Below are 26,771 nucleotides of genomic sequence, written 5' to 3' on the forward strand. Positions count from 1 at the left end.
GTGAAGCAATGACTAAAACCTTTTGAGCTCTTTTGCCTTTAACATTTTTCTCTTTATTCAACCCAATTTATGCAAAGTTGCTTATTGTTATTAGTATATATTCATGCCTATTATTCAATCCATAAGCTACAATGTTCATAAGTAGTTTACTACACTCTCCCTATTTTTCACAGTGGTTGAGTGTGTACTATAACGCAGGTGGTGGAATGGAAAACAAATGTCTGACCTGATAACCCCAGTGAAGACAACAGCAACACTGTACATCTATACGAGGGAAAATTAAGGTCACAAACATGAGTCCATCCATGGTGCATGTCTCTTCAATGGTCAGGATGCACACCATGTTCAGTGACTTGTTCAATTTCAAATCAACTTTTCCTTATCAGTTGGTTGTGGTATTATTGTTATCAATGACCCGGGCAATGCTGGAATGTATTGTGTGTGGTGCATAAGTTCCACTTGAATTTAAAAATTGTGTATATATATAACACAATGTGGCTGTAGGTCATAACACCTGGGAAATGCCAGGTTTGCATAGCTGGTATCAAAATAAAATTCCTTACAAATTATTGGTGTCTAATGTAACAATCATAAAATATCTGCTTCATGATTTGTACTCAATTCTGCAATCCTTTATTGTATATGACAATGAAAATGTTTAGTAATTGGATTTTGATATTTTTATTCCCTACTTCAATCCCTATATAATGGATTTATTTAGTTATTTTTGTAAGATCTTAAAAAATTAGTTAAATGATGACATCAAACAATTCATAAGGTAAAAGTAAAACAATTTTTTTTTATTTTGCAAACAACTTTTAACTCTTTATATGACAATTGCCTTGTAAAATGCTTTGATAGTTTTTTTTTTTTACCTTCATTGCAATAAATAATGTATTTTACAAACATATTTCACAAAAATAGATTTGCATTGTAAAAGGATTTCAGTAACATAAAGTGTAAGTTAGTAGCCAGCAAAATGTATACAGATAAAAGTTCATACACGCACAGATATTTTATTTGTTATTATTTCTTTTTCCTTTAGGTACCAATGGAATTATTGAGTCAGCAAATTAGTGGTGTCTTCTTGTGAAATCTGCTATCCATAGATATGTCTTTTATTCTGAGTATTTTTTTCAAGTCAACAGCAACAAAAACACATAGCTAATCATCCAGTACACTGTCGAGCCAATCTTCCAATGAAGATGTTGCAGTACTAACATATTCTGAAAAGACATAATATTTAAAATATGATGGTATTTTTTGATTTTGGAGGCAAATATTTACAAACATACAAAACACAAATGTCTAGAGAGTAAGTGGTAAAAATTAGTAAGTAAATGTGCGAAGGTGTACTTGTGAGCATGTATATTAAAAGTAAAAGGTGAAAATGCTTTGAGAATGTTATCATAAATAAAAGGAGGAGAATACTTACATTTTTATCAAAATATGCTACCAGTTTCAATTGCTTAAGATAATTTAGTCATGCCTTAAGAAAAGGGAAAATAAGCTGAACTAAATTAATCTTTCCTGAGCACAGTTTTGAAAGTTTTCATGTTTTCCTGACAAACTTCACATGGTAGTGGCTATTAGTCTTCTTCTGATGGCTGCTGGGTCATAATAGTAACAATAACAGTTTTAGCAGTGGTAGTTGTCTATTGAATTTTTTTGTACTTTATTCATCCACTTATTAAGACAGCAGGTTATTAAATTTGATGAGAATTGGTTGCTATTTCTAACAAGCCACACAACAATATACAGGTTTCTTTGTTGGTTCATAATTTTATTTTAATTTAATACCTCAAAACATAACAAAGCAACAAATGCTAAAGACTCGGGAAATAAATATGACTAAAACCTTCAGTTAAACCTTAATTTTTTAAACCTCTGCACTTATTTTTACTGCAACGACAAAGCAATATTGTTACTGTTGACTCTTTGGTTTATTTTATTCTAATTAATCCCAAAACAGCAAGTAATTTGATTTTCTTAATATCTTTTAGTCACAAGAGAAGGTTAGTGCCTATGATGTTTCACAGGGCCTCTGAAATTTGTAGAAGTAAAAGAGGAATGTATTCTCAAACCAGATGCCTGGTCTGAATGGCAATTTCTTTATTGTCAATGGAAATTAACTAAAAACACTCAAGATGCCAGAGGGGGATATTGGGAGGTTTCATATAAAAATCATTAAACAAATGCAAGTGAATTGTTTTGAAGGTCAATACAAAATTACATACGCTTTTCCGTTTTCTTAGGTAAAGTTTCTGGGCCGTTAATCTGTGCTAATTCTTCATCCTTGGATTGTTTACAGGATGTATCATTCTGCATTAATTGCTGATTGCCCATATTTACATCTATATTGGTAGAAATAAACAGTAACATTAAAAGAATGAATATTACAAAAAGAGAAAGCAAAATAAACAAACCAACAGCTTTAAAAGAAATCAATAAGCAGTAAGGTAACAGTATATTTAATGTAAACTTTTATAGTTTTGGGTAATTCCTGTTGAATTTTAAAATATAAAAGACGTTTAGGAGTTAAACAACAAAACTAAAATCATTGTCATTGATTTACATTCACTTTCCATGCTGGTATGGGTTAGTTCAGTCACTTTTATTCTTCTAGATGGGTCAGGTAACCTCATCTCACTTCTAAGTTTCCTTTCGGGATTCATTTCTGTGGTTGGCTGCCCTTCCTAATACCAACCATTTAATAAAGTGTACTGAGTGCACTATTTTGTAGCACAAGTAATATAGAAGTTGGTATATCCCCGAAATGACCAAAGGGACTTCATAACTGTATACTTAACAGAGTGTACTGCGTTCATTTTATTATGACACCAGTGAAAGAAGTGAGAGAGCAATGGCTAACAAGAGGTGGATAAATGAGAAAAGTGAATGACAGGTACTGGTACCAAATAGCCAGTGGGGAGTATAGGTAAGGTATATGAGGTACATACATTTCTCCCTTTCTCCAGTCTGTAGAATGTACTCACTGCCACCACATACTAAGATAAAATTCATCACTACTGATAAAGGAAAATAGTGACTGAACAATCATTAGAAACAGATCTGGTCTGAGCTTGTGGTTGCTAGGGAGTACATGCTGGCAACAGAGGCCTGAGGCAGAAATGTGCATCTAGCATTCTTAAAAATGCTGCTGGCTGATTTTCATTTGCTACTGGTATCATCCTCCACTTCATCATCATCATTTAACGTCTGTTTTTCCATGCGGGCATGAGTTGGATGGTTTGACAAGAGTTGGCCAACTGGAGAGCTGTCCATGCTCCAATTGTCTATTTTGGCATGGTTTCTATGGCTAGATGCCCTTACTAACACCAACCACTTTACAGAGTGTACTGGCTGCTTGTTATGTGATACCAGCATGGGTGCTTTGTAGTGGCACTGACATGGGTCCATTTTATGTGACACTGATACATGTGCTTCATATATGACACTGGCACGAGTGCTTTTTACACGTTTTAAACAGTATGGTCATAGGAGCAAATGTCTTCTATTATAACTTTGGCTGACCAAATAGGAGATACTGTTTGCAGGTGAATACTGCAGCTAATTTGCTTTTTTGCCAATGCATATGCATTAAGTATGATACACAGATGGCTATTTTAAACTAATATGGCATCTGTTGCAAATAACATATTTATATCTTTTATTTTTACTAGTTTCAGTCATTAGACTACAGCCATGCAGAAGCACTGCCCTGAGGAATTTCAGTTGACTGAATTAAACCCAGTACTTTTTTTTTTAAACCTAGTTCCTATTCCATCAGTTAATCAACCTGATTAACTATATGGGTGACTAGGCTATATACTATTCCACCAGATATTATAAGCATCTCAGCAGTGAATTCTGATGGGCCAGGGGCTTCCCTGTTTTCCCTTAATTGCTTTATCTACCAAGCTACTAATGATTTGGCTAAGCTGGTCCCTCACTTAGGTCAACATTTGGCAGAGTCTCCTTCTCCCATCCATCCTCCACATTTAGCAGCCTTTTATGTTGGCATTTCCAAGCCTGTTTCTTTGCAGAATCATTAAACACATGTTCATGTATGTGTGTGGGTGAAGCTGCATACCACTACTCAATAACCTGTGTTGGCTTGTTTATATCTTTGTAACTTAGAGGTTTGGCAAACATGACTGATAAAATAATTAACTAACTCTAGAAAATAAATACTGGAGAGTTGGTTTCTTAAACTAACCCCTTGAAAGCAATGCTCCAGCATGGCCACAGTACACTGACTGAAACAAGTAAAAGTAAAAGAAAAAATAAACAAGCTTTCATACAGTTTCCATCAACCATTTTCCCTTACAAGGCATTGGTCAGTCTGAGGTTATGTTAGAAGACACTTGCCAAAGGAGTTGCACAGTGAGATAGAAGCTGAAACTATTCGGTTGGCAACTAAGTTCCTGTCATTTTTTTAAATTTTGGAATTTATTGCGTTTTTAAATTTTGAAATCTATTTTTTTCAAGAATTCTATTTTTGAATCATTTTGAAATCTTTTTTGATTTTTTCTAGTTAATTTTTGTTTATTTTCAGATAATTAGAATGTCAAGTTAAGAAAAAGAAGCATTTCCGAAACCTCCTTCTTTTTGCTTTTAATCAAGGTTCTAAGGCCGCAAAAGCTGTTTGTGACATTTGTGCTGTGTATGGAGAGGGTACCATAGCTGAAAGAACCACTTGTGATTGGTATGCCAAGTTCAAAAATGGAAATTTTGACCTCAAAGATGCACCTCGTTCTGGCCATCCAGTTGAGTTCAATGAAGAGCAATTAAACCAACTTTTGCATGAAAATTCTTGTCAAATGACAAGGGAACTGGCAGAGAAAATAGAATGTTCCCACGCTGCTATAGAGAAGCATCTTTACTCAATGGGAAAGGTTCAGAAGTATGGAGCATGGGTTTAAGTGACAACAACAAAATCAACGAGCCACAATCTCCGCTGGTTTGCTTGCTCGTCACTGCTCAACTCATGGACACAAGCAACGATTTCTTTACCGAATTCTTACTGGCGATGTAAAATGGTGCCTGTACATCAATATGAAGCAGAGTATGGAATGGCTTAGCCCCAGTAAACAAGTGACACTGCACATGAAACAAGATCTTCATCTGTGTAAAACAATGTTGTGTGTATGGTGGGACTGGGAAGGGAGTATCCATTACGAATTGCTTGAACAGAACCAAATGGTCAACACGAAACTCTATGTTCAACAGATGGAACGACTCAACACAGCTGTTCAAGAGAAAAGACCTAATCGTCAGCATGGAGTTCTGCTGCATGACAACGCCCGCTCTCATATAACCAAGGAAGCCATTCAAACACATGGCTGGGAAGTGCTGCTACACCCGCCGTATTCTCCTGATTTGACACCAATGGATTTCAACCTCGTTCGATCTTTTTCAAATGTCATGCATAGAGTTTTGTTCAATACTAGTGCAGAATCGAGAACTTGGTTGGATCAATTTTTCGAGTCAAAATCAGGTGATTTCTACCAATGAAGTATTGAAAATGTTGTTAAACATTGGGAAGAAGTTGTAAACAACAAGGCAGAATACATTATGATTAATTAGTTGGTATTTTTTATTAAACCTTTTAAAAAATTAAAATTTTTAAAAAATGCGGGAACTTAGTTGCCAACCTAATGCATAACAAAACAAATTCCACAGCTACCAGCACCTGAAAAGAAAAAAATAGAAAGAAACCAGTAAAGTGAGAAAGAAAAATACCTGTTTTCGAACTGCCCATTGATAAAAGTGCATCAACTTCAATCTCACACTGCGTTAGAACAATGTCGGAAGTTTTACAGTCATTCTCATTAGAAGTTTGTTTTGGTTCGACTATATTTGCAGATTTATCTTGATTCTCATTTAGATCTGTTTCCCCTGTAGTTTCAGCACAAGCCATTTCTCATCAGTTTCAGGAACCTGAAATCCAGTTGATAATATAGTCTCTACTGTTTTATGACTAAATACTGGCAGTGACTCTTGAAGTATGGTACTGCCAGAATCTGGCAGATATTTGGCTTCCTATGCAGCTGCTGCAGTAAAGAAAGCATCAATCTGATCTGGCTGAAATAAATGAAATAACAAACAACAATAAAGAATTCCTCATAATTAAGAAAAAACATTTTAGGAGAAAACAATTTCCTTAATGCTGCTTTATATGTTTACTATGGATGGTTTTTAGGTTTAAATCTGATAATGGGTGATAGGGATCCTATAATCTATAGGAATACCAATAATGATATTATTTTCATTTGGTGAATGTAGAGCAGTCGTTAGCCACAGGTGGCCCATAGAACTTTCTGGATGGCATACCTGACAAAAAAATTACTTTCACTTTTTTCTCTTGTGTGGCCCACATGATAATGAGCAATGTCTTATGTGACCCCTTCTCAAAAAAGGTTGCACATGCTTGATCAAAAGTAAATCATTTTGATGGAACCTACCCATCAACAAATTATATCTTTTATAAGAATTATTGCAAACTTAAGCAAGTTTTGAGTTCAGTTCCAATACACAGCACTTTGGGAAAGTGTCTTCTACTGTAGCCCTGAGCCAGCTAAAGCCTTTTGAGTGGATTTGGTTCACAGAAACTGGAAGATGTAATTATGTATGTAGTTACATAAAAATATATTTACATAAAAAGGTATCTTCAATGTTCTTTCTAAGATAAAATATTTCAATATTTAACCCTTTAGCATTTAAATCAGTCATATCTGGCCCAAAATGTCCTACCTATTTTATGGTTGAAGTGGCCAGATCTGGCTTCTCATACCTACTTGACAATGTCATTCAAATCAAACATTCACATCATTGAAATCTCAAAGCTATGAGATAATGCTTGATTACTTCAAAGCAATGTGAATGAATAAGCATTACAATTGAGAGGATAACCTGATTGTTAAAGGGTTAAGCAACTCTTTAAAGACAAACCAATTGAGACTACAGCAGTAGAATAAAAATTAGTTGTCATGAGAAAATAGTCATAGCATTCATTTATTCATAAGTAAAAGATGTAGAAGAAGAAAAGTTCAAGATCTGGAAAGAATTACTTACACTGAATAATGAAACAGGAAGAGCAAGCCGCTCATGGAGTGGTATGCACTGAAGGCTTTCTGCAAGCTTTTCACAATTTAAGGCAACAAAACTTGAATTAATTGATTTCTCATCTTCCCATTCTTTTTCGTCTTTAAATCGAAACTGTGACAAAGAATCAGCTAAAAATAAGACATAAAAAGGTTTGCTTTTTATCAAATGTACAAACAAAAAGAATCAAAATACAATACAAAAACAGTATTCTAAAGGTGTTAATAGACCCAAAGGTAGCATTAATTTGATGAAGCAACAATCTATTTCTTTATTTATCTCTGCTTTTGGAGCCAGATTGAATGAAAAGAGCCAACACAATAAGTGTTAGATCTTAAGGCTAAAAGTTAAACAAAAACCACAAATAGGTTTTATATTATCATTATTTGAAACAACATCAAATTAATCCTTTAGCATTTAAACTGGCCCTTTATTTGACCTGAATATTTTACCCGTTTTATGTTCAAACCAGCTAAATATGGCTTCTCACACCTACCATACAATGCCACTCTTAAAAATAAATAATCACATCTTTGAAATTTCAAAGCTATGAGAGAAAGAATGATTAATTCAAAACAATGTGTATAAAATAAGCATTACATTTGACAGAATAATCTGTATTTTAAAGAAGAGGAAGGGTCTCTACACTTGACCTGCTAGAAATAGCAACCAAATCTTTCCCAAATCCTACCCTGCCAAGGTCAATAAATTAAGTACCAGTTACGTACAGGGGTTGATCTAATAAACTACCCCACCCACCTATCAAAAAATTGGGGGCCTTGTGCCTAGAGAAGAAAAGAGTATTTCAATAGCATATTTGTCTAACAGACATAAAACAGAGTTGAGAAAATGTTTCATCATCGGTAGAATAATTATCTGAGAAAGTAAAACTAGAGGGAAAATGTCTACACTATTAATGTACCCCCACAAAAACTGAATGAGAAACAGGACTTGAAATATGGAGTACTCAAAGAATCAAATCAATGGATCGCTACTGGCAAAAGCACATCCTTAACACTTTTGTTACCATGTTTTAGTGAAACAACACACCTGCCTTTGTTTCAATTAATTTTGAAAATAACAAAGAATTTAGTAGAATAATCTTATGTGATTAGAGAAAAAGGGGGTGAAAGAAAAGAGGAGAGGAGAAAAAGAGGGAGAGAGAAGCATCCATGACGTGAGGCAGAGGGAATGTAATTGTAATGCTTTCATGTGATTAGTTGAAGAGAAAGAGAGGAGAAAGGAAAAGGAGAAAAGGAGGATAAGGTGAAAAGTGAGACAAAAAGAGGGAGAGAGAAGTGTCCACAACATGACGTAGAGGGAACGTAATATTTATTATGTTGTTAAAAAAGTTAGTTGACGGTAGAGGAGAGTTAAAAATATGATTTTAGCAGAGGAGTGATAGTAAGGTTAAAGAAACAAGAGAGGGAGGAGGAGAGAAAAAGAGAGGCAGGAGAGAGAGAGGTGATTAGATAGTGAAAAATGATTTTTTTTAGTTGAATTAAGTCATTTTTTATATCACCTACCACTTAACGCATGCACATAAGTGCAATTCCATGAAGCAATCATGCTTATTTATGTGATAGATATATGCAATTTAGCTAAAGGTTGTATCATATGTACACAATATTTTTTTTAATTTATGGCAAAAATGGAAAAATAAGAGTGCTGTGTATTAAGTCTATAAAATTGTACATAAAGTATATAAAATGTATATATAAAGTGTATTAAGTAATCATTGTATTCCAATTTTGTTCACTTTTCAATGAGTACTAGATGAGTGACTATCTTTTCATACAGACACAACACAGGCTACGCTTTCAGGTTTTTTGGATAAAGTTTACGATTAATTCTGTGAAATACCACTAGTTTAGTCATTAATACACTAGTGTTTGAAAGTTAAATTGACATAAAATTTTGATGCAAGGTTATAATTTGGATTAGTTTAAAAGAGGAAGTTTGTATCATTGACCCAGAGTTGCTTTCATGCAGGTTGGTATCAAAAGGATTAATTGTAGCCCTTCTTCTTGGGGCCAAAAGATGCTTCACTCACAGTAATTATTTACACTCTACAAAGTGAAGCCCATAATGGAGTATTGCTTTTACATCTGCGATGCTTCTGTGGCTGCTGCACACACACATCCTAGGCCAGAAAAAAGCCACAGACTTGAACATAGTCACTCACAGTCTCACTGCAGCTAATGACCTACAATCACACTATTTCTTGCCTCAATTTTATATCTACCACTATTATAATGGTCCTTACAGCTGGCTGGGTTTATGCTACCAACATTCAAGCATTCCCCACTCACTTTTCTCTTTTCAGTATCTTTGCTCTTCTTCACCAAGTCCTTTTTATCAGAATGTCAGCGCTCTACAATTTCAACAGTTTGAGAGAAACATCAAACCTCACCAATCTAGAAAGCTCTGCAAACATCATGAGCACTGCAAGACACAACTAGTAAAGAAAAAAGTAATTGCCATTCATAGAGAAGGCCTGGGTTGGAGCTACTCAACAACAACAGCTGTTTTCCATGCACTAAAAACTTGCTGTTACATTATTATTGTTAAAGTGGAAAACTAGTAGAACTGTTAGCATTTCTTCTGGCATATTTGACATTTTGTATTCAAATTCCACTGAGGATGACTTTGGCTTTCATAATTTCAGAGTCAACGAAAATAGGCACCAGTTGAGCACTGGGGTTGATGAAATTGACTTCTCCTTCCCCTCAAAATTGCTGGCCTTGTGCCAAAATTAGAAAGAATTATCATTAATATTATTATCAACAATACCTGTTTGACTGAGCAAGCTTACAAAGTCAACACCAATCTGCTGAGGTTTCACATCATCTTCATCTTCTGGTGGTAAAGGAGCATAACGATCCCAATTACTGGCAAGTTTTCTCCGTCGAAATAAAGGCTTAGAAACACTGTCAAGTTCTTCAGAATCACTCACCTGGAATAATGGATCATTAATATTCTTATTTAAGGATCTGAAATTTCACAGTCAAATGATTAAGAAAATACATATCAACTAAGGTTTTATATTTAATATCATTTTTATTAATCTGATGCTGTGATATTCTTCAAATCTGGAAGCATTATCCAATTTAATTGTGTTCTGTCATTCTTCCAAAATGATAAAAATCTAGTTCAGAAAACATTTTACAAGTAATGTAAGTTTTATCTCCATAAACCACAATATAACCAGTTACACTTATATCAGAAATTGATCAAAGAAAAGTTATATTTTCGTACTAAACAGTTAAGCACAGCGATTAAAATAGGCCCTTTATGGAGGGGTCCTACATACAAAGCACTTTAAAAAGAAGTACTTCATTTATGAAAAATGGAAGGTTGAAAAATTAAGTTGATCTGGTCAAATTTGAACTAAAAATACGCAGATTTTTAACGCTTTTGTCGTTGCCATCAACAATACCTAAGTATTTAAAAAAGGAAAACAAACTACCCATATGACAATATTCGTTTCTACTCTAGACACAAGGCCCGAAATTTTGGGGGTGGGGACCACTCGATTAGATCGACTCAGTACGCAACTGTTACATTAAAGGTAAAGTCGACCTCAGCGAAATTTGCTAACGTTTCTGCCAGCTCGCCGCCTCCTATATAACAATATTAAAATATCGAATGAATTCTCTGCAACAGGAGACGTCACAACTTTCAGGTCACCAAAAAATTTCCTTCGTAGATACATGGTGTCGAATTTGTCAAGAAGAAACAATATTGATTTCGGTACTAGTCGTGGAGACTGGACCCGGTGCGCGCATACGCGCATCCACGCTAGCCAGTTGTAGGTAGTCGATCCTACAGCGACTTGCGTATGCAAATAAGCTGATTGGCGCAACACTGCAAAAACTAAGTTAACAGCGAGCCCCTACTGAAGATTAGGAAATATTTTTCAACGATATACGGTGTATATTATTTTAAAGACAATTGATTTCTAACAAAGCCTCGAATTTCGAGGGGAGAATAATCGATTAAACCAACCCAAGTACTTGGATGCTATTTTTAGTTTAACGACCAACGTAAGTATGAAAAACAAAACTTCGGTGACATTTAAACGCAAAAGTTGTTTTCAGAAAGCATTTTGTCCCACGTTCTTATAGAAAAGGGGGAAAGGGTTAGTCGTTTCAATCAACCTCAGTATCTGATTGATATTTTATCGTACCCTATAGAATGAGAGTCAAAGCTGACCTCAACGGGATTTGAACCCAGGACATAAAGAACCTGAAAAATAAACACAAAGCACTTCCCCGACACTAAAGATTCTTCCAGCTCAATAACATAAACGAAAATAGATGGCTATATAACCTGGTAGTCGGGATTTAATTCCACGACAACTATACATTGTTTAACGTTCGTAATACAAAATATTTTCCTTATATTTGTAAAATCTTTCTGATGATTCAAGTGTGATTCCGTTTTCTTCGTTCCATGTTCTTGTCCTTTGTTTTCTTTGTGCTCTTTGCCTTTGGTAGGAATTCCATGTTTCTTTTTATATTGCTGACTTTTTTTCTGTTTGTGCTGGTCAGGCCTCATGTTTTCGACATCACTACGGCTCTCTTCTGTTTTGAAAAATAGGGAACACTATTCACGTCTTTTAGAGTTATTCCCCCTCACAACTGTATGATTATCTTGTGTATCCCAACAACGGACATACACATACTTCGCTCTCTACCACTTCTATCTATCTGCCTTTCTTTTGCTCAACTTCTGTGACATTAAATCCATGTATTTAAGAGCATAAATCTTAACAAGCAGTTAAACATTGTTACAGCCCAATAAATGCGTATGTGCGTTTGTACATTATCGTCGGCTCAAAATCCATAAATCGATTTGTCAATAGGATCGGTATTTGTTTATTTGTAAAAAAGAGTAGGGATATTAATATTTCAATGTGCGTGTGTGTGCCCTTGCTCACACACAATCCTTTACATTATTGTCCTATTAGAGTTATTCCCCTTCACATATTACTCGAAATAATCCGGAGTGTCAGAACCCCCCCCCCCCCCCCCATTCGCCTGCGAATAACTGTGGATTAAATTTTCCAATGACGGGATGACTCTCATTCGAAAACCAGAACGAAATGTGAACGAAGTTAGTATGTATTATTGTTTACATATTGTAGCAACAAGGGATTTATATCACGGTTCTTGATTATTTTGTAAATTAAAATAGTAAATGTAATTTACTAATACAAATACAGCTATAGTTAGAGGGCGTAACTACAGATTTGTACCCCCAACGATTTTGTTGCCTCATAGCTTCCAGAAAAATGGATACTTTTTGACGAAATTTTCAAAAAATACCGCTTAGATAGTGTGGATTCAGAAAATATAGGGATTTATGGGAGATAATTTTTTCGAGAGGGTGGGGAGAAGAGTTTCAGAAAATTCACACGATCCGACTTCTTCCCTCAGAATTTTCAGGAAAATCTATATCTTTTAATGAAATTTTATACAAATACCTTTCAAACGGTTTAGATTACGATTATAAAGAAATTTGTGGGAAAATGTTTTTCCGAGGGAATGGGGAGAGGAGTTCCGAAAAAAACGGAGTTTCAGATGAGGAAGACTAAATGAGTTGGAACTACTGTTTTGAGGGAAAGTTTTCCCCTTTTTTTAAACCCCAACCTTCGAAATGATGGCGGGTAGCGGGCATCTTTTTATGAAAAAAAGTTTTGAATTTTTTTTTTTACAACCCCCCCCCCATCTCACTCCGGACCCATTTGGGATAATTTTGTTTTTGCATTTTAAAACCATGGGAGTAAATAAAAGATATCAAAAATTTGTTAATATTTTTTAAGGAAAAAGTGGCACTGTCATGCTTTTAGTTGTCACGTCAGATTTTTCTACTTTCACTTCTGACAACTAAAAGCATGACAGTGCCACCCTTTTTTCTTCTTTTTCCTCCTTTTCTACTTTCGTTAATGTATCTTATTTGCCAAATTTTAATTCTATCGGCTACTGTTGAATTTTTCTTTCACTTTCTTGAAAATTCAAATGAAAGTTTATCAAAAGGAAGTTTATCAAGTTATGAACTTTTCCAGCTCCTCCCACCGGCTTGGATACAGAGTGGTGCTGTGGATGGGGAGAAGATAATTCATGTCAACACCTGAACTCACTGCACAATAATGTAAATATGTTGCAAAGAATGAAAGCATGAAAATTCGTCCTAACAATGTTTTATTCTGTAGTGATGAGTTTTTATCATGACAGGTTGATTGATTTATTTTCAGTTTGACTGTTTTAAAATAGACTTGTGTTTTTCCATGCTTATTTTGGATTATATATCTTGTATAGAAGTAATGGGGGTGGCTGGGTCACCCCTTTATATTTATACTTACTTTTTTTTTTCAAGTATTGTAGTTATATTTACCAATAGATATTAAATGTAAGATTGGAAGCGAAATATGATGTTCTCAGGTTTATATCAGAACAGTTTTAGGATTTCTGTAGATTTAACTTTTCCATTTATAAGTTGGCCAGTCTGCATCCTGAATCAGTATTCTTCACCTCAAGAATTTACATGCAGCAAACATAAGAATTGTTAATGACCAATGAAAGAATTGTTAGTGGCAAACTGATAAGTTGTGTTTTCAATTTTATATTTTTATTAATCATTCAGTTTATTTTTTTGCTTCCTACTACATTATAATGAGCAAAGAAAAAACAAAGTTGTACCAGCAAAAATTCTGAAAGGAATAGCTTAAGATACTAGCATTTACTAAGTGGTTGTATGAAGTACCTAGTGACCAATTTAAAGCACATTGCAGATATTGTAGATGTAATATGTCAGCAAAATATTCTCTTTTAGTAAGCCACTGTGAAGCAAAGAAACATAAGGCATCAACTTTACAGAAAATGGTCCCTCTTACCAATTTTATTAAATGATAAAACATCTATGCTTGAAGCAAATTTAGCAATGTTTATTTGTTGCCACTCATCATTTAATAGCTGTGATCACTTAATAGAGTTATGTAAGAATTATATGTCTGATAGTGATATATCCAAAGTGAAGTTGCATCACACAAAATGTGCAAATATTGTGAGAAATGTTCTAGCTCCATCTTTTGATGGAGATTTGATTTCTGATACAGGAGATAGAAAATTTAGCCTGTTATTAGATGAATCCAATGATATATCAACAAACAAGTTGTTAGGAATTGTTATCATATCGTGACACTCACAAAAAAGTGGAACATACATATCTCAGTATGGTATTGTAGAGTGACCGTATGTAAAGGTGATGGTGACAAATGTCTCCTTTTTGAACGCCGCACGGTCGCCTTACAAAAGAAGCCAAAATACAAGTACCAAAAGGAATAAGAAGAAAAAAACAACCATATAATGTAAGAAAAAGGTTTTATTTATAAGTTTTGATAATGTGGGGAGCAGAGCGTGTGTGTGTGAGTGCGACAAGTGTGTGTCTGAGTGTTCATGAGTGCAACAAGTGTGTGTCTGTGTGTTCGTGAGTGCAACAAGTGTGTGTCTGTGTATTCGTGTGTGTTATAAGTTGTACATAATAAAGAACAATGAAAAGTCTATAACAGGATGCTAGATGGATGTTCAGACACAAATAAAGGTAATTACCAGTTTGTAGTAATATACACAATTGCAGAGTTTCTGTAACAGAGAAGTTGAGGCTACAAAAGTGGAGAGCCGGTTGAACACATGTCGTGTAGAGGTTGTGACTTCTATCCTAGGCCAAGTTACTTGGTACAGAAGATCTTGCAGGTAGGCTGAGCTGTTAAACTTGGTGAGTATTCACAAACCGCTTGTAGTTTAAACCTGGACGATGTTGCGGTTGGTGTGTATATAGACATGTTGGTGGTGTCGATAAGCTTAAGGCGACGGTGGTGATGACAGTGTTAAGGTGAAGGCGATGATGGTGAAAGGTCCTGAGTTGCTGCGGTGATGTTGGTGTCATCGCTATCAGTCACTGGAACTGGTTGAGTTGCTGGAACATGGCTGTCTGTCGCTGGATGCTCTGTGGTCAATGGTCTAGGACCAAAGACCCAAATGGTTTGTCATGACTAGCTTTTAAAGGGTTTAGGTGGCTCAAACAAGGCATTAGAAAAACAGTGTCATGGGACCTTATCTGAAGGTTACGATTGGTTGGTTTACACATTGGTGTGAAATAAAGCAACCAATTAGAGTAGCAAAACCAAAACCAACCAATTAGAGTAGCAAATACAACAGGGCCTAAGCAGCCGAAGGATGGCTGCTATCGGCCACGACATTATTTGTATGATGTGTCTCAAAGAGGGATAATGTATTTCACTGACCACTACAGTATCTTTAGAAACATGTGATACAGATGGCATTGTAGATGCCTTAAAAATTGAATTAGTAAAAAAGAAATTAGATATAAAAAATTTACTGGCTATAGGAACCGACAATGATAGAGTAATGATAGGAGTCAACAATGGTGTTTTCCAGAAATTAAAAGAAGTCCCATCATTACTTCTATTTTGATGTGTATGTCATTCTTTACAGTTGGTACTATCCAACACTTGTGCTGAATGTTTGCCCATAAATTTAGAATTTTTAATGTCCGAAACCTATAAATGGTCCTCTCATTCTTCAGCAAGACAAAGTACCTACAAACAACTTTACCTTGCTATCAATGATAAAGAGCATTTGAAGACCGTGAATTCTTGTACAACTAGATGGATGTCAATAGAACCAGCAGTAAATAGAATTTTAAGCTAATGGTTTGAATTACAAAATCACTTCCAAACTACAACTACAAATGGAAAATGCTTTACAGCACAAATGTTACATGAAATGTTTTGTGATTCTAGGAATGGACTTTACCTTTTATTTTTGCATCCAATTTTAAAACATGTTCAGGAAGTGAATAAACTGTTTGAATCAAACACTGTTGACAAAACAAAATTACTTGAAGATCTTTCAAATTTGATCAAATCTGTAGCCAATATGATAGTGTTGCCAACATATAGAATTGATCCTCTTGATCCAGATGCTCCTATTGAAAAATTTCTGGATCCTAAACCAAATTTAGGCTACAGGTTCAAGAGAAAGATAGCAGAAATGATTATCAAGAAGACTGCAACAGCCACTGAAGAAAATAATATTCGCAAAAGAGCACAACAATTTTTACTCTGCCTTTATAAAGAGCTCAAGTACTGTTTGCCAGGAAATATTGATATACTGAGGAATATCAAATGTTTTTCAGTAGAGAATATTTTGCACCATTTCAAAGAGCCAATTTTACCTGTCTTAGAAGCAGTGCATTTAAACGAAAAAAAAATTGCTTCAATTGAAATTCAGTTTAATAACATTCATTTAGTTAAATGGACAAATATGTCTACTACCGAAGCATTCTGGCTATAAGTCCTGGAATATAAAGATGCTACAGGAGGAAATCCTTTAAGAGATGTTGCAAATTTTGCCATTAAAACAACATAACAATTTTCAAAAAAAATTTGTTTATTGTATTTTTTTTATTGTTTATCAATCCATTTTTTCTGCTGATTCCAAAAATTATTTTTTGTGTATCATCAACAGTTAAGAAAATATGTCGACTTTCAATTTTATTATGTATTCAGTATTGTTATAATGTTCTGCTACTAAATGTTTGTCAAATTTTCTCTTTCAGACAAATTACTAAGTTCTGCTACTGTCAGGATGGCTACTAGAGTATGTAAAAATTCTCTAGATACATTTTGCTATGTGTGTGGTTATTATATTGGAAAAAAGCAGGTATTACGTAATACCGTGAAAGGTGCCAAATTGTGGATAGCGTATAGACTATTTCAGAATGCCCATGGGTGACTAGGACAAACCATGGGCCCCACATGTGATATGTGGAAACTGTCAAGCTACTCTAGAAGGATGGTTAAGAGGTACAGGAAGGTCAATGCCTTTTGCCATTCCAAGGGTATGGAGAGAGCCAAAGAACCATCATGATGACTGTTACTTTTGTATGATCAATGTGACAAAGTACAGAAAAGTGAAAGGAAGACAAGCCCTTCAGTATCCAGACATACCATCATCTAGAGCACCTGTCCCACATGATGACAGTTAATGAGTATCACTACCATCAGAAAATATTTCATCTGAAGAATCAACAAGTAGCAGCAGCCAAGAAATGGAGGAAGCTTTTGTACTAAGAACAACATCGGAGCCTCACTTTCCAAATCAGAGTGAGCTAGATGATTTAATCAGGGGTCTGGGTCTTACTAAGTCAGGAGCTGAACTTCTTTCATCAAGGTTGAAGGAATGGAATCTACTGGGGGAAGACTGAAAGACATCGCTGTACTGGAAATGCCATGAAGAATTTGAAATTTACTATGAAAATATTAATGATCTGTGTTATTGTAAAGATGTGATTGGTTTGTTTACTGCTATTGGACTCAAGCATGATTCTGCAGAATGGCGACTGTTCATCAGTAGCTCAACACGAAGTCTCAAAGCTCCACAATGGAAATAAATATCCTTCTTTGCCTCTTGCACACTCCAATGTCAAAGAACTTCTCAACAAAATAAATTACACTGAGTTCAAGTGAGATGTTTGTGGTAATTTCAAGATGCTTGCCTTCTTGCTTGGCTTGCAAGGGGGATACACAAAGTATTCATGTTTCCTTTGCTTATGGGACAGCAGAGCTGATGATCATCATTACAAGAGAGTACACTAGCGCCCCCCCCCCCCATGAGTGGAACTGCAGCCAGGAATGTTAAATGTTCTCAAACAGCCACTAGTAGATTCCAACAAAATCTTATTATCCCCACTTCATATCAAACTCGAATTAGTAAAACAGTTTTTGAAGGCCTTAGATTTTAGAGAAGAAGCTTTTCAAGAAATTTGTCTTATGTTTCCAAAGCTATCTGAGGCTAAGATCAAGGGTGGCATATTTGTTGGGCCCCAAGTAAATGCAATGTTTAAGTTGAAGAAACTGGAAAGAGCGATGACAAAAGTTGAAAAAGAAGCTTGGTGTGCATTTCGTGATGTAGTTAGTGGATTTCTAGGAAATCACAAGAATCCTAATTACAAACCGCTGGTAGCAAAGCTTATTGAAAACTTTAAGAAAATGGGTTGTCGTATGTCCTTAAAGGTTCATTTTTTGCACTCTCACAAAGATTTTCCCCCGAAAACTTGTGTGATGTCAGTGAAGAGCATGGTGAAAGATTTCATCAGGACATCGCAACTATGGAAAGAAGATACCAAGGACGATGGGATACTGCTATGATGGGAGATTATATGTGGTCTCTAGTCAGAAGAGTTGAAGGTATACACTCCAGAAAATCTAGATTGTCAAAGCACTTCTCATCTTAAGAAAAGAGTTATCAAGGCATTTACAGAGCAGAGTTTTATTGTTTCTTTTTGTTCTAACTAATATTATACTTCCTACATACCTTTCAATATATGAAAAAGTACTAAATGTTGTGTAATTATCCTTACAATACTAGAATAGATTGAACCAACAAAGTACTGTAGAGAAAAGTTACAAATATAACGAGCAAATATGAAATTAGGAATAAATAAATAACTATCGATGTTACGTCAAAATGAATGTGATTTTTGAATTTAGTGGTAAAAAATGCATATATGAACATTAAAATATACAAATAAACAAAACATGTGTTACATTGTGTAATCTATTAACATTGCCAAACTCAAATGCAGAAGTTGAACAGTTGGGTGTAATCAAATCAAAATTGAAAAACGAAATGCATCTTCCTATGCTTAGATCAATACTGTCTATAAAATATGGCCTGAACAAAACACATAATTAATAAGATTGGGACCATGAATGTATACAGAAGTCAAGACCTAGGTACTGTAGCTGAAAGTGATTAAATCAGTGAAATTCAAGAAATTATTTCTTAATGCTGAATATAATTTTAAAAAGTAAAGAAAAATGTAAATAAAAATTAAGCTTTTTGATATAATTAGTCTTTAGCATTTTTTCTACTGAAATTTAGCATAAAATTCTGATTTTAAGATGGTAACACTGGTTGGGACCACTGTATTTAAGTAGTAACAATGCTTTTTCTTATACACACAGCTTCTCTTGACTGAGGTGATGGTAAAAATTTAAATTACAATTTCTTTTTGCCGCTTATATTCCACCAATAGACCACATGTGTGTTACTTTGGCATCATCATTCCATAAAATGTGTTTAATGAGAGAAAAATATTGAATAAGCATCAATACATGTGAGAGTGGAAAGGGAAGGTGGTTTGCGATGTGCTAGAAACTCCTTTGAATCGTACACTTTTTCCTTTGAAAATATTTACAATTTTCTTTTTCTTTTTTTTACCATAAAGGCTCCTCCCATAGTTTTTAAGTTCCAAAAAATTGCCCAAAAATGGGGAATGGGTGAGGATTTCCAAAACCATTCTTTTCATAAAAAGATTCACCCCCACCCCATCATTTTGAAGGCTGTGGTGAAATAAAAAATGGGGAAAATCCATGTCAAAATGGAGTAGTTCTAATTTATTTGGTCTTCCTGATCCGAAACTGTTTTTTAGGGGTTTTTTTCAAAACTCTTCTCTCCACCTCCTCAGAACACATTTACCCTACAAATTTCTTTATAATCATAATCTATGCCATATGTATAAAACTTCATTAAAAGATATGAGGGAAAAAATGTTGATCGTGTGAATTTTCCAAAACTCTTCTTCCCACCCCCTCGGAAAAATTCTTTCCCCTTATATGTTCTAAATCCACAGCATCTGAGCAGTTGTAATGGAATGCAACATTGTGGTATTACGACAGTTATGTGATAAAATAAATCAGAAGTAAAAATTATATTACAATTTATTTGAGTGTTATAACAGTTCTGGAGGTGTAATTACAGAAGCAAAACGAAAGGTTTCTTGTTATTTCAGGATTACAAGAGTTCATGGTAGCTTTGTCGTGTTTCCATGTGTGAAGCTGGTGTATGTGAGAGCATGTTTTAAGCTGAACATTTAACTCACATGGTACTGCATATTAACAGTAGAAATAATGCAGACAAGAATTGTTTCTATAAGCTAGATAGTACTGTGAGTAGTCAGTTGAGGTTACTTAATAACAGTAATAGAAATCGCAGTTGAGTTGCTCTGTTGTTCAAGAGAAGTAGTTGTATTGCTGTGTTGTTCATGATAAATCTAAACACCTCTTAACAGTTGAAAGTCTGTGGGGCAACTGATCAAACTGGTTGGCTTTCCATGCTACAGTAGCCCCCACTCGACTGTAAGTTGATAAAATCAGCCTAGGGTTGTAGCATGGGGAGCAGACATTAACATGCAAAAATAGTAATAAGAAACACAAGGGCATGCAAGGAACAGTCAAAAGATAACCAAGGGAAAGAAATGTGACATACCATATAAGAGCGAAAGAAAGCTATAACTGAAACTGAAAAATTGAACATACATGGTATTTGTTGAAAATTTTGTTTAAAAGTATCCGTTTTTCTGTAAGTTATGAGGCAACAACGTTTACATGGGGGTGGGTGGTGGTGGTACACATTTGTAGTTAAGCCAAATAAAGTTAATACCAGTGGTGGGCATGGTTCTTCTAATATGCTAACAGCTAAGTAGTGAAGCTAACTTTTCATTTAGTCAATTAGCATTTTTGCTAACATTCAAAACTGTTAACAGACCAATTAGCTTCAGCTAAATTTGGTTCCACTAACTTAAAGTGTGCTGACAAAATTTGTACATTTATTCCTGGCTGTTGTGGGCATGTCTTGAAGTGTCCATAAGGCACTCTATTGGCTGACTACATGTACATGTAACAAGACAAAATCAGTCAATGCAGCAGCAGTTAGCTAAGCAACATTGTGTAATTCCACAGTTTTGAGTTGTGTTCACTTACAAAGTTGTCATATTACAGACAATCTTACAGTATCAGCAACAGCACTGTATGCTATTGGTTTATCAAATTATGACTTATCGTTATGGAAGGTGAAGATGTTTTTGTTCGGCCTGAGGAAGAAGGGCCTGTTGAGAAGTCTGCAACGGTTGTGGGTCAGGGAGAGTTCACTCAGGTTGAGAGCCAGGAGTCTCAGAACCCATGGACTCCACCTTGAGGACTACTTTGTCCTTACATCAAGAGATAAGAAGAATGCCAAAATCCTGTACTTCTGGTATGTCATGTACCAGCCCAAGGAGACCACCATCAAGAGACAAGCAGCGAGCCTCTACAACTTGAAGTCACATGTCAAGAGGAAATGCCCAGTACATGCCATCCAGTTTGAGGAGAGGATCAAAGCCAGCTCATCCCATGGCAAACATAGGCAATCTTCTGGTAGCTATGCCAGAAGCCAGTCTTTGCAGACATGTGCAAAGAAAGCATTCCAGCTCCGCATTGGCAAAGCATTTGCCCAAACTGCTGGTGCTGGTGCATGTAGTGGAGTCTCCCACCTTTGTCAGCCTATTCAAGGTGCTGAACACCAGCAAGATGTTGATGCCCTGCTGCACCCTGGGCAGGGTGATCTAGGCCTGCCATAAATAGCTAGAGGAATATCTTACAAGGTATTTATAAATTAAAATTAAGCAAGTTTATTAAATTATTATTATGGCAAACTTCGTATTTTCTTAATTTAATTTAATTATTTATCAAATAATTATATTTTTTATTTATGTAATAAAATGTATAATAGCTAAGTGAAATAAATGTCATAATATGTAATATATATAATATATATATTCCACTCATGACTAAATCGTCACAGCCAAAAGAGTAATCTTTAATGAAATAACGAATAAACAAACCTTAAGTTCTGAACTTATCAAATTCCAGCCATCATTCCATCCCCCATCTCAGTTGTTCATCCCCCCACCCCAACATGTCACCTATCAGTGTAGTGTCACTATTTTCAAAAGTTTAATAACAAATCTTTAAATTATGAGCAATATTTCTGTGAATTTAGAACACACTAGTAACAAACGTTAAACTACAATCTGTGTGATTTCTATAAACAAAATATGAAAGTGATTAAATCAGTGAAATTCAAGAAATTATTTCTTAATGCTGAATATAATTTAAAAATGTAAGTAAAAATTAAGCTTTTTGATATAATTAGTCTTTAGCATTTTTGCAAACAATCAAATGTCCTACATCTTTCCTACATATGAAAAATTGTACAAACCACATGCTCACAAAAACCATTGCTGTTTGTGTGAAGTTGCAGATGAGAGGCTAGTTTTTTGGGGGTTTTTTCTTAGTAGGCCTTGAACATACTCTGTATCAGTTTATATATATAATTTTAAGTTTTTAACTTTACAACTTATGTCTCTTTACAATTTAACATTTTTTAATTACAGATTACTCAAGGATGTCCCTAGGTGGTGACCACTGAGAAATGCTGGTCAGACTACAAGACAACATGCTATCCTAGCCTGCTCTCAGCTCAGATGAGATCACACCTTTGATGTTCTTTCCCAGGCTATGGTGGACACCCTTTACAAGTTCCATTTGCAAGACAAGGTGACCAGGACTATGAAGAACAATGGCACAAACTTTGTCAAGGCATTTATGCAGTTTGGTACAGAAGTTGAACACTCAGACATTCCTGAGGCTGCTGCTGATCCTGACATGGAGGTCGTTGAGGATGTAGACCTGGATCCTGAGGCTGGAAGACGTGAGTATGTCTCTGTTAATGCCATCCAGTAGTTTGGGCCTCAACCTGCCAGCATACATGAAGTGCGCAGCTCATACCTTCAACTTGGTAGCCAGTCAGCCTACAGAAAGGCCATGTCCAAGGCACAGCAGCTGTGGAATCTGCAGGGCTGCAGCATGATGGTGGCAAACAGCATTCTGGATGTGTTGAAGAGAGGAGGCTGGTGGTCCCTAACAGTACCAGATGAAACTATACTTATGATTGTTATTGTTGTCCTCAAGAACTTTCTGTAGAAGAATAAAGTAGCTATCCACAGGGTGATGACACAGCTGAAGCTGTAGACCTTCACTGATTCTGATGTTAGCTTCCTGATGGAGTAAAGTGATGTCTAATGTTACCAAGGCCTTGAATAAAATCCAGGAGGAGGACCAGGCCTATCTCAGGAGCCTTCTGCCAACTGTAGTGGCTACTGTCATGAAGTTGAAGGAGGCCAAGTTCAAACATCTCCTGACTAGCAACATGACAAGATTTGGGTTCCTCCTAGAAGACCTGGAGTGCCAACTGGCCACTGCCTTCCACCCCAAGTTTCATCTGTTCTGGCTGGAGCAGTATAATAACAGCCAGGTTAGCAGAGTAACAAATGTCATGAAGATCATTGTAGAGACAGCTCTAATGGAGACCAATGAGGAGAGCGGCAGCACCACCAGCAATGAGGATGAGGAAGACAATGTCTTCAGCAACATCACCCAGTTCCAGGAGAGCAGGAACCACAGGTCATTGAAGTCTAAAGTACAGAACTTGGTGAAGAGCTGGCTGGAAGCTGTCTTAAAGGAGGTCCTTACTGGTCACCCTTTTTTGGTGAGCAGGTCTTGATCAACCTGTTTACCAGGTATAACAGCACCATCCCATCCAGTGCTGCAGATGAGCTCCTACTCTCTGTAGGCAAAGATATTTTGAGGGCTAGGGAGCCACCCTGTCAGATCATAACTTTGAGAGGCTGATGTTTATGAAGGGCAACCAGCATCATGTCGAGGTGATGGAGAAGGCCCAACCAGAGTAGTACACCTTGATTATCTGATCTTGGCATACCTATACTTTTTGATTCATTTAATACTTTTTGTACAGTAAATAAAGTGTATTTTTTCTTTTATCTTTTATTTGTTTCAGTCATTTGACTGTGACCATGCTGGAGCACCACCTTTAGTCGAGCAAATCGACCCTAGGACTTATTCTTTGTAAGCCTAGTACTTATTCTATTGGTCTCTTAAGCTGAACCACTAAGTTATGGGTATGTAAACACACCAGCATCGGTTGTCAAGTGATGTTGGGGAGACAAACACACACAAACACTCACACACACACACACATTTGACGGGCTTCTTTCAGTTTCTGTCTACTAAATTCACTCCCAAGGCTTTGGTTGGCCCGAGGCTATAGTAGAAGACACTTGCCCAAGGTGCCATGCAGTGGGACTGAACCCAGAACCATGTGGTTGGTAAGCAAGCTACTTACCACACAGCCACTCCTGTGCCTATGTATGTTGACTAATGTTTAATTTCATTTGTTCATTTAATTAATTGTGTACACCTTGATCATCATCTGATCTTGGCATGCTTTACCTTTTTGGAAAGCTGTATGTCTAAGCTACAACATGGAAATTTCAGCTCTCTGAGTCTGCTTTTAAGGGTTTAAGAGCCCCCAAAAACCAAACCAAAGCTAAATTCATATGGTAAAAGTTAGCGGTTATCAGTTAGTGCCAGCTTCTGCTAATTTTTTTACCTGTTCAGCAGTTTAGTGTTTGCGAAGTTAATTTTTTAGTTACTGGATTAGCAGATAGTGAAGCTAACTTTTTGGTTAGCTGTGCCTACCACTGGTTAATACAATGAATGAATATCATTGATAATATGATTAAAAAATATGTTCCATTCCCAATGATTTTCTCTGGAAATATTCTCTGAAATAGCAATGGTAAATTCCATATATTTTAACTTTCTTTGAATTGGCTTTTGACCACATCGATTCAGTTACTAGATTCACAAAATTCACTTGATGGTTTATAGATGAAGATTCTCCATTCTTTAAACCCCACCCCTCCCACACACCTTTTGTTAAAATATTTATAAGAGACAAAAATAGTTTCTGTCTAAATGCTTTAATTTTCAAAAAGTTTCAAGAATGGTACTTTTTACTATGAATATGGACTGAAAGACAAGGAGCTAGCAGAATCATTAACACACTGGACAAAATGCATAGCAGTATTTCTCATGGCACATTTACTCTTTAAGTCTTTTGTCTCTTCAGAGTAGGTAAAATTGATACAACTATTTACATCAACTTGATGTAAATAGTTGGCAGAGTTTCTTTAACTCACATCCTTTAATCATAAATGTATACAACTGAGGTTGAGCTGGAGCTCAACAACAACAACAACAAAGAAGTAGCACACACACACACAAATATATACACACTAGCAGTATCGCCCGGCGTTGCTCGGGTTTGTTTTGACCCGCTGGAATTGTAATTTTGAAAAGTAAAAATTTTGTGAACATTTTTCTGGTCGAAATACACCGAAAAGTGGTGACACAGCAGTGAAAAAATCGTAAAAAATAGGGATTTTCATAGAAAAAAGCATCTTTTTGATGTAAATAATTTTTGGTGTTAACATGGTCCGATTTGAATTTTATGTTCTACGGAAGGAAGAGCAACCCTTCTTCTACCATACTCTCAATTTTGGTCAACTTGCGCCGCAGGGTCTCGGAGGAGATAGTGTTAGTTGAAGGTTACCATTCTAGGTGCCTGAGTAACAACCTCGCGGATTTACAGATAAATGAATTAATTACTATTTTACAGAATAAAATTAAATAATTCTAGAAAATTAATTAATATTAATATTTTTTGAACAAAGTAAATAATTTTTAAAACTTAAATAATAATTTTTTTACACAAACGCGAACGGGGAAAAGGGGGTGGCGAATTCGATTTACATACCTAAATTTTTTCTTTTTCATGACATTGTAGCAAGATAGTAGTGAATTATATAAATACCAGCAGTACATTTTTTTTCTGGGGTATTTTTTTTCAACCTCGTCACATATTTGCCCCTTTCAATTTAAACAAAGTCTTAATTAAGCAATTACGGCAGCTTAGCAATGGTTTCAATACAGGCGTGACATGTGTATCTCAATTGTTCAAAACCCTTCGAATTTTTTCGCACGTGATGATATCATAGTGAAAACTTTCAATTACGCGCGCTTAGAAGTACGCTCACAAATTAATACTACCAAAATTTCGAAGTTCGCGCTCCGCTTGTGTGTGTGTGTGTGTGCGTGCGTGCTTTAGGTGTACGTAGGTATGTGTTTTTGTGTGTGTGTGTCACTGAAGCCATACATACATATATACATACATAACCTCTCTCTCTCTTTTCTCTCTCAGTCACTCACTACAAAAAGTGAATAAAAAAAGTTCAGTTATTTCTGTCTTTCACTCTGTCTGTCTCTTTACACACACTAACAAAAGCACTTCACTTACACACCACACTTTGTGTCGCACAACCCATCAAACACACACACACACACACTCACGCACGCACACATGTACATCAATGCTTTTGGAGTGAAATGCTAAAATATTGAGTTTTCTTGAATTTTGTCTTAATTGGGGGTGAAATTGAAAGAAATATATTATGGCATGACCGAATGGAGTACTTTGAAAAATCTTAGGTAAACTCTAATTGAAGAAATTGTGTGAGGAGTAAATCGTTATGTATTTATTTGTTTCTGTTTGCTGTGTTTTTTTATTTTTTGAGTAGTGGTTTAAATACTTTCAGTTTAGTCTTCCTCAAATCACTCTGTCGCTATTTACTTTCATTTTATTCGTTGCACACTGTGTGTGTGCGTGTGGTGTAAACCACATTAAGAAAAGCATTTGACATACACACCAGAATGTGAGTTTTCTGTAAATTTTGCTTAATTGGAGTTTAAATTTTAAAACTGGACCTGGCATGACCCGATGCATTCTACTCTTAAAAATGCTAGGTAAATTGTAATTGAAGAAATCCTATATTGT

At 35.6% G+C, this 26,771-nt stretch overlaps 2 protein-coding genes across 4 annotated transcripts in view; one reads left to right on the plus strand and one right to left on the minus strand.

Annotated features, from left to right (window-relative positions):
- Positions 1-26,771, plus strand: part of LOC115225134 (protocadherin Fat 4) — a 549,120-nt gene that overhangs the window by 256,689 nt on the left and 265,660 nt on the right. The window lies entirely within an intron of this gene.
- Positions 775-11,723, minus strand: LOC115232683. 3 transcript variants are annotated; one of them, XM_029802704.2, is made up of 7 exons: positions 11,440-11,723; positions 9,901-10,063; positions 7,078-7,238; positions 5,746-6,087; positions 2,238-2,354; positions 1,436-1,607; positions 775-1,226 (listed from the first exon to the last, which is right to left on the minus strand). In XM_029802704.2, exons 1-4 carry the CDS (start codon positions 11,665-11,667, stop codon positions 6,046-6,048), a joined length of 594 nt encoding a protein of 197 aa, XP_029658564.1. In that variant the 5' UTR covers positions 11,668-11,723; the 3' UTR covers positions 775-1,226; positions 1,436-1,607; positions 2,238-2,354; positions 5,746-6,045. The 3 variants fall into 3 exon arrangements, with proteins under 3 accessions (XP_029658564.1, XP_036370923.1, XP_029658563.1); XM_036515030.1 differs by having other exon boundaries at positions 1,436-1,610; XM_029802703.2 differs by lacking the exon at positions 1,436-1,607.

The sequence above is a fragment of the Octopus sinensis genome, linkage group LG2, assembly GCF_006345805.1.
Source record: "Octopus sinensis linkage group LG2, ASM634580v1, whole genome shotgun sequence".
NCBI lineage: Eukaryota > Metazoa > Mollusca > Cephalopoda > Octopoda > Octopodidae > Octopus > Octopus sinensis.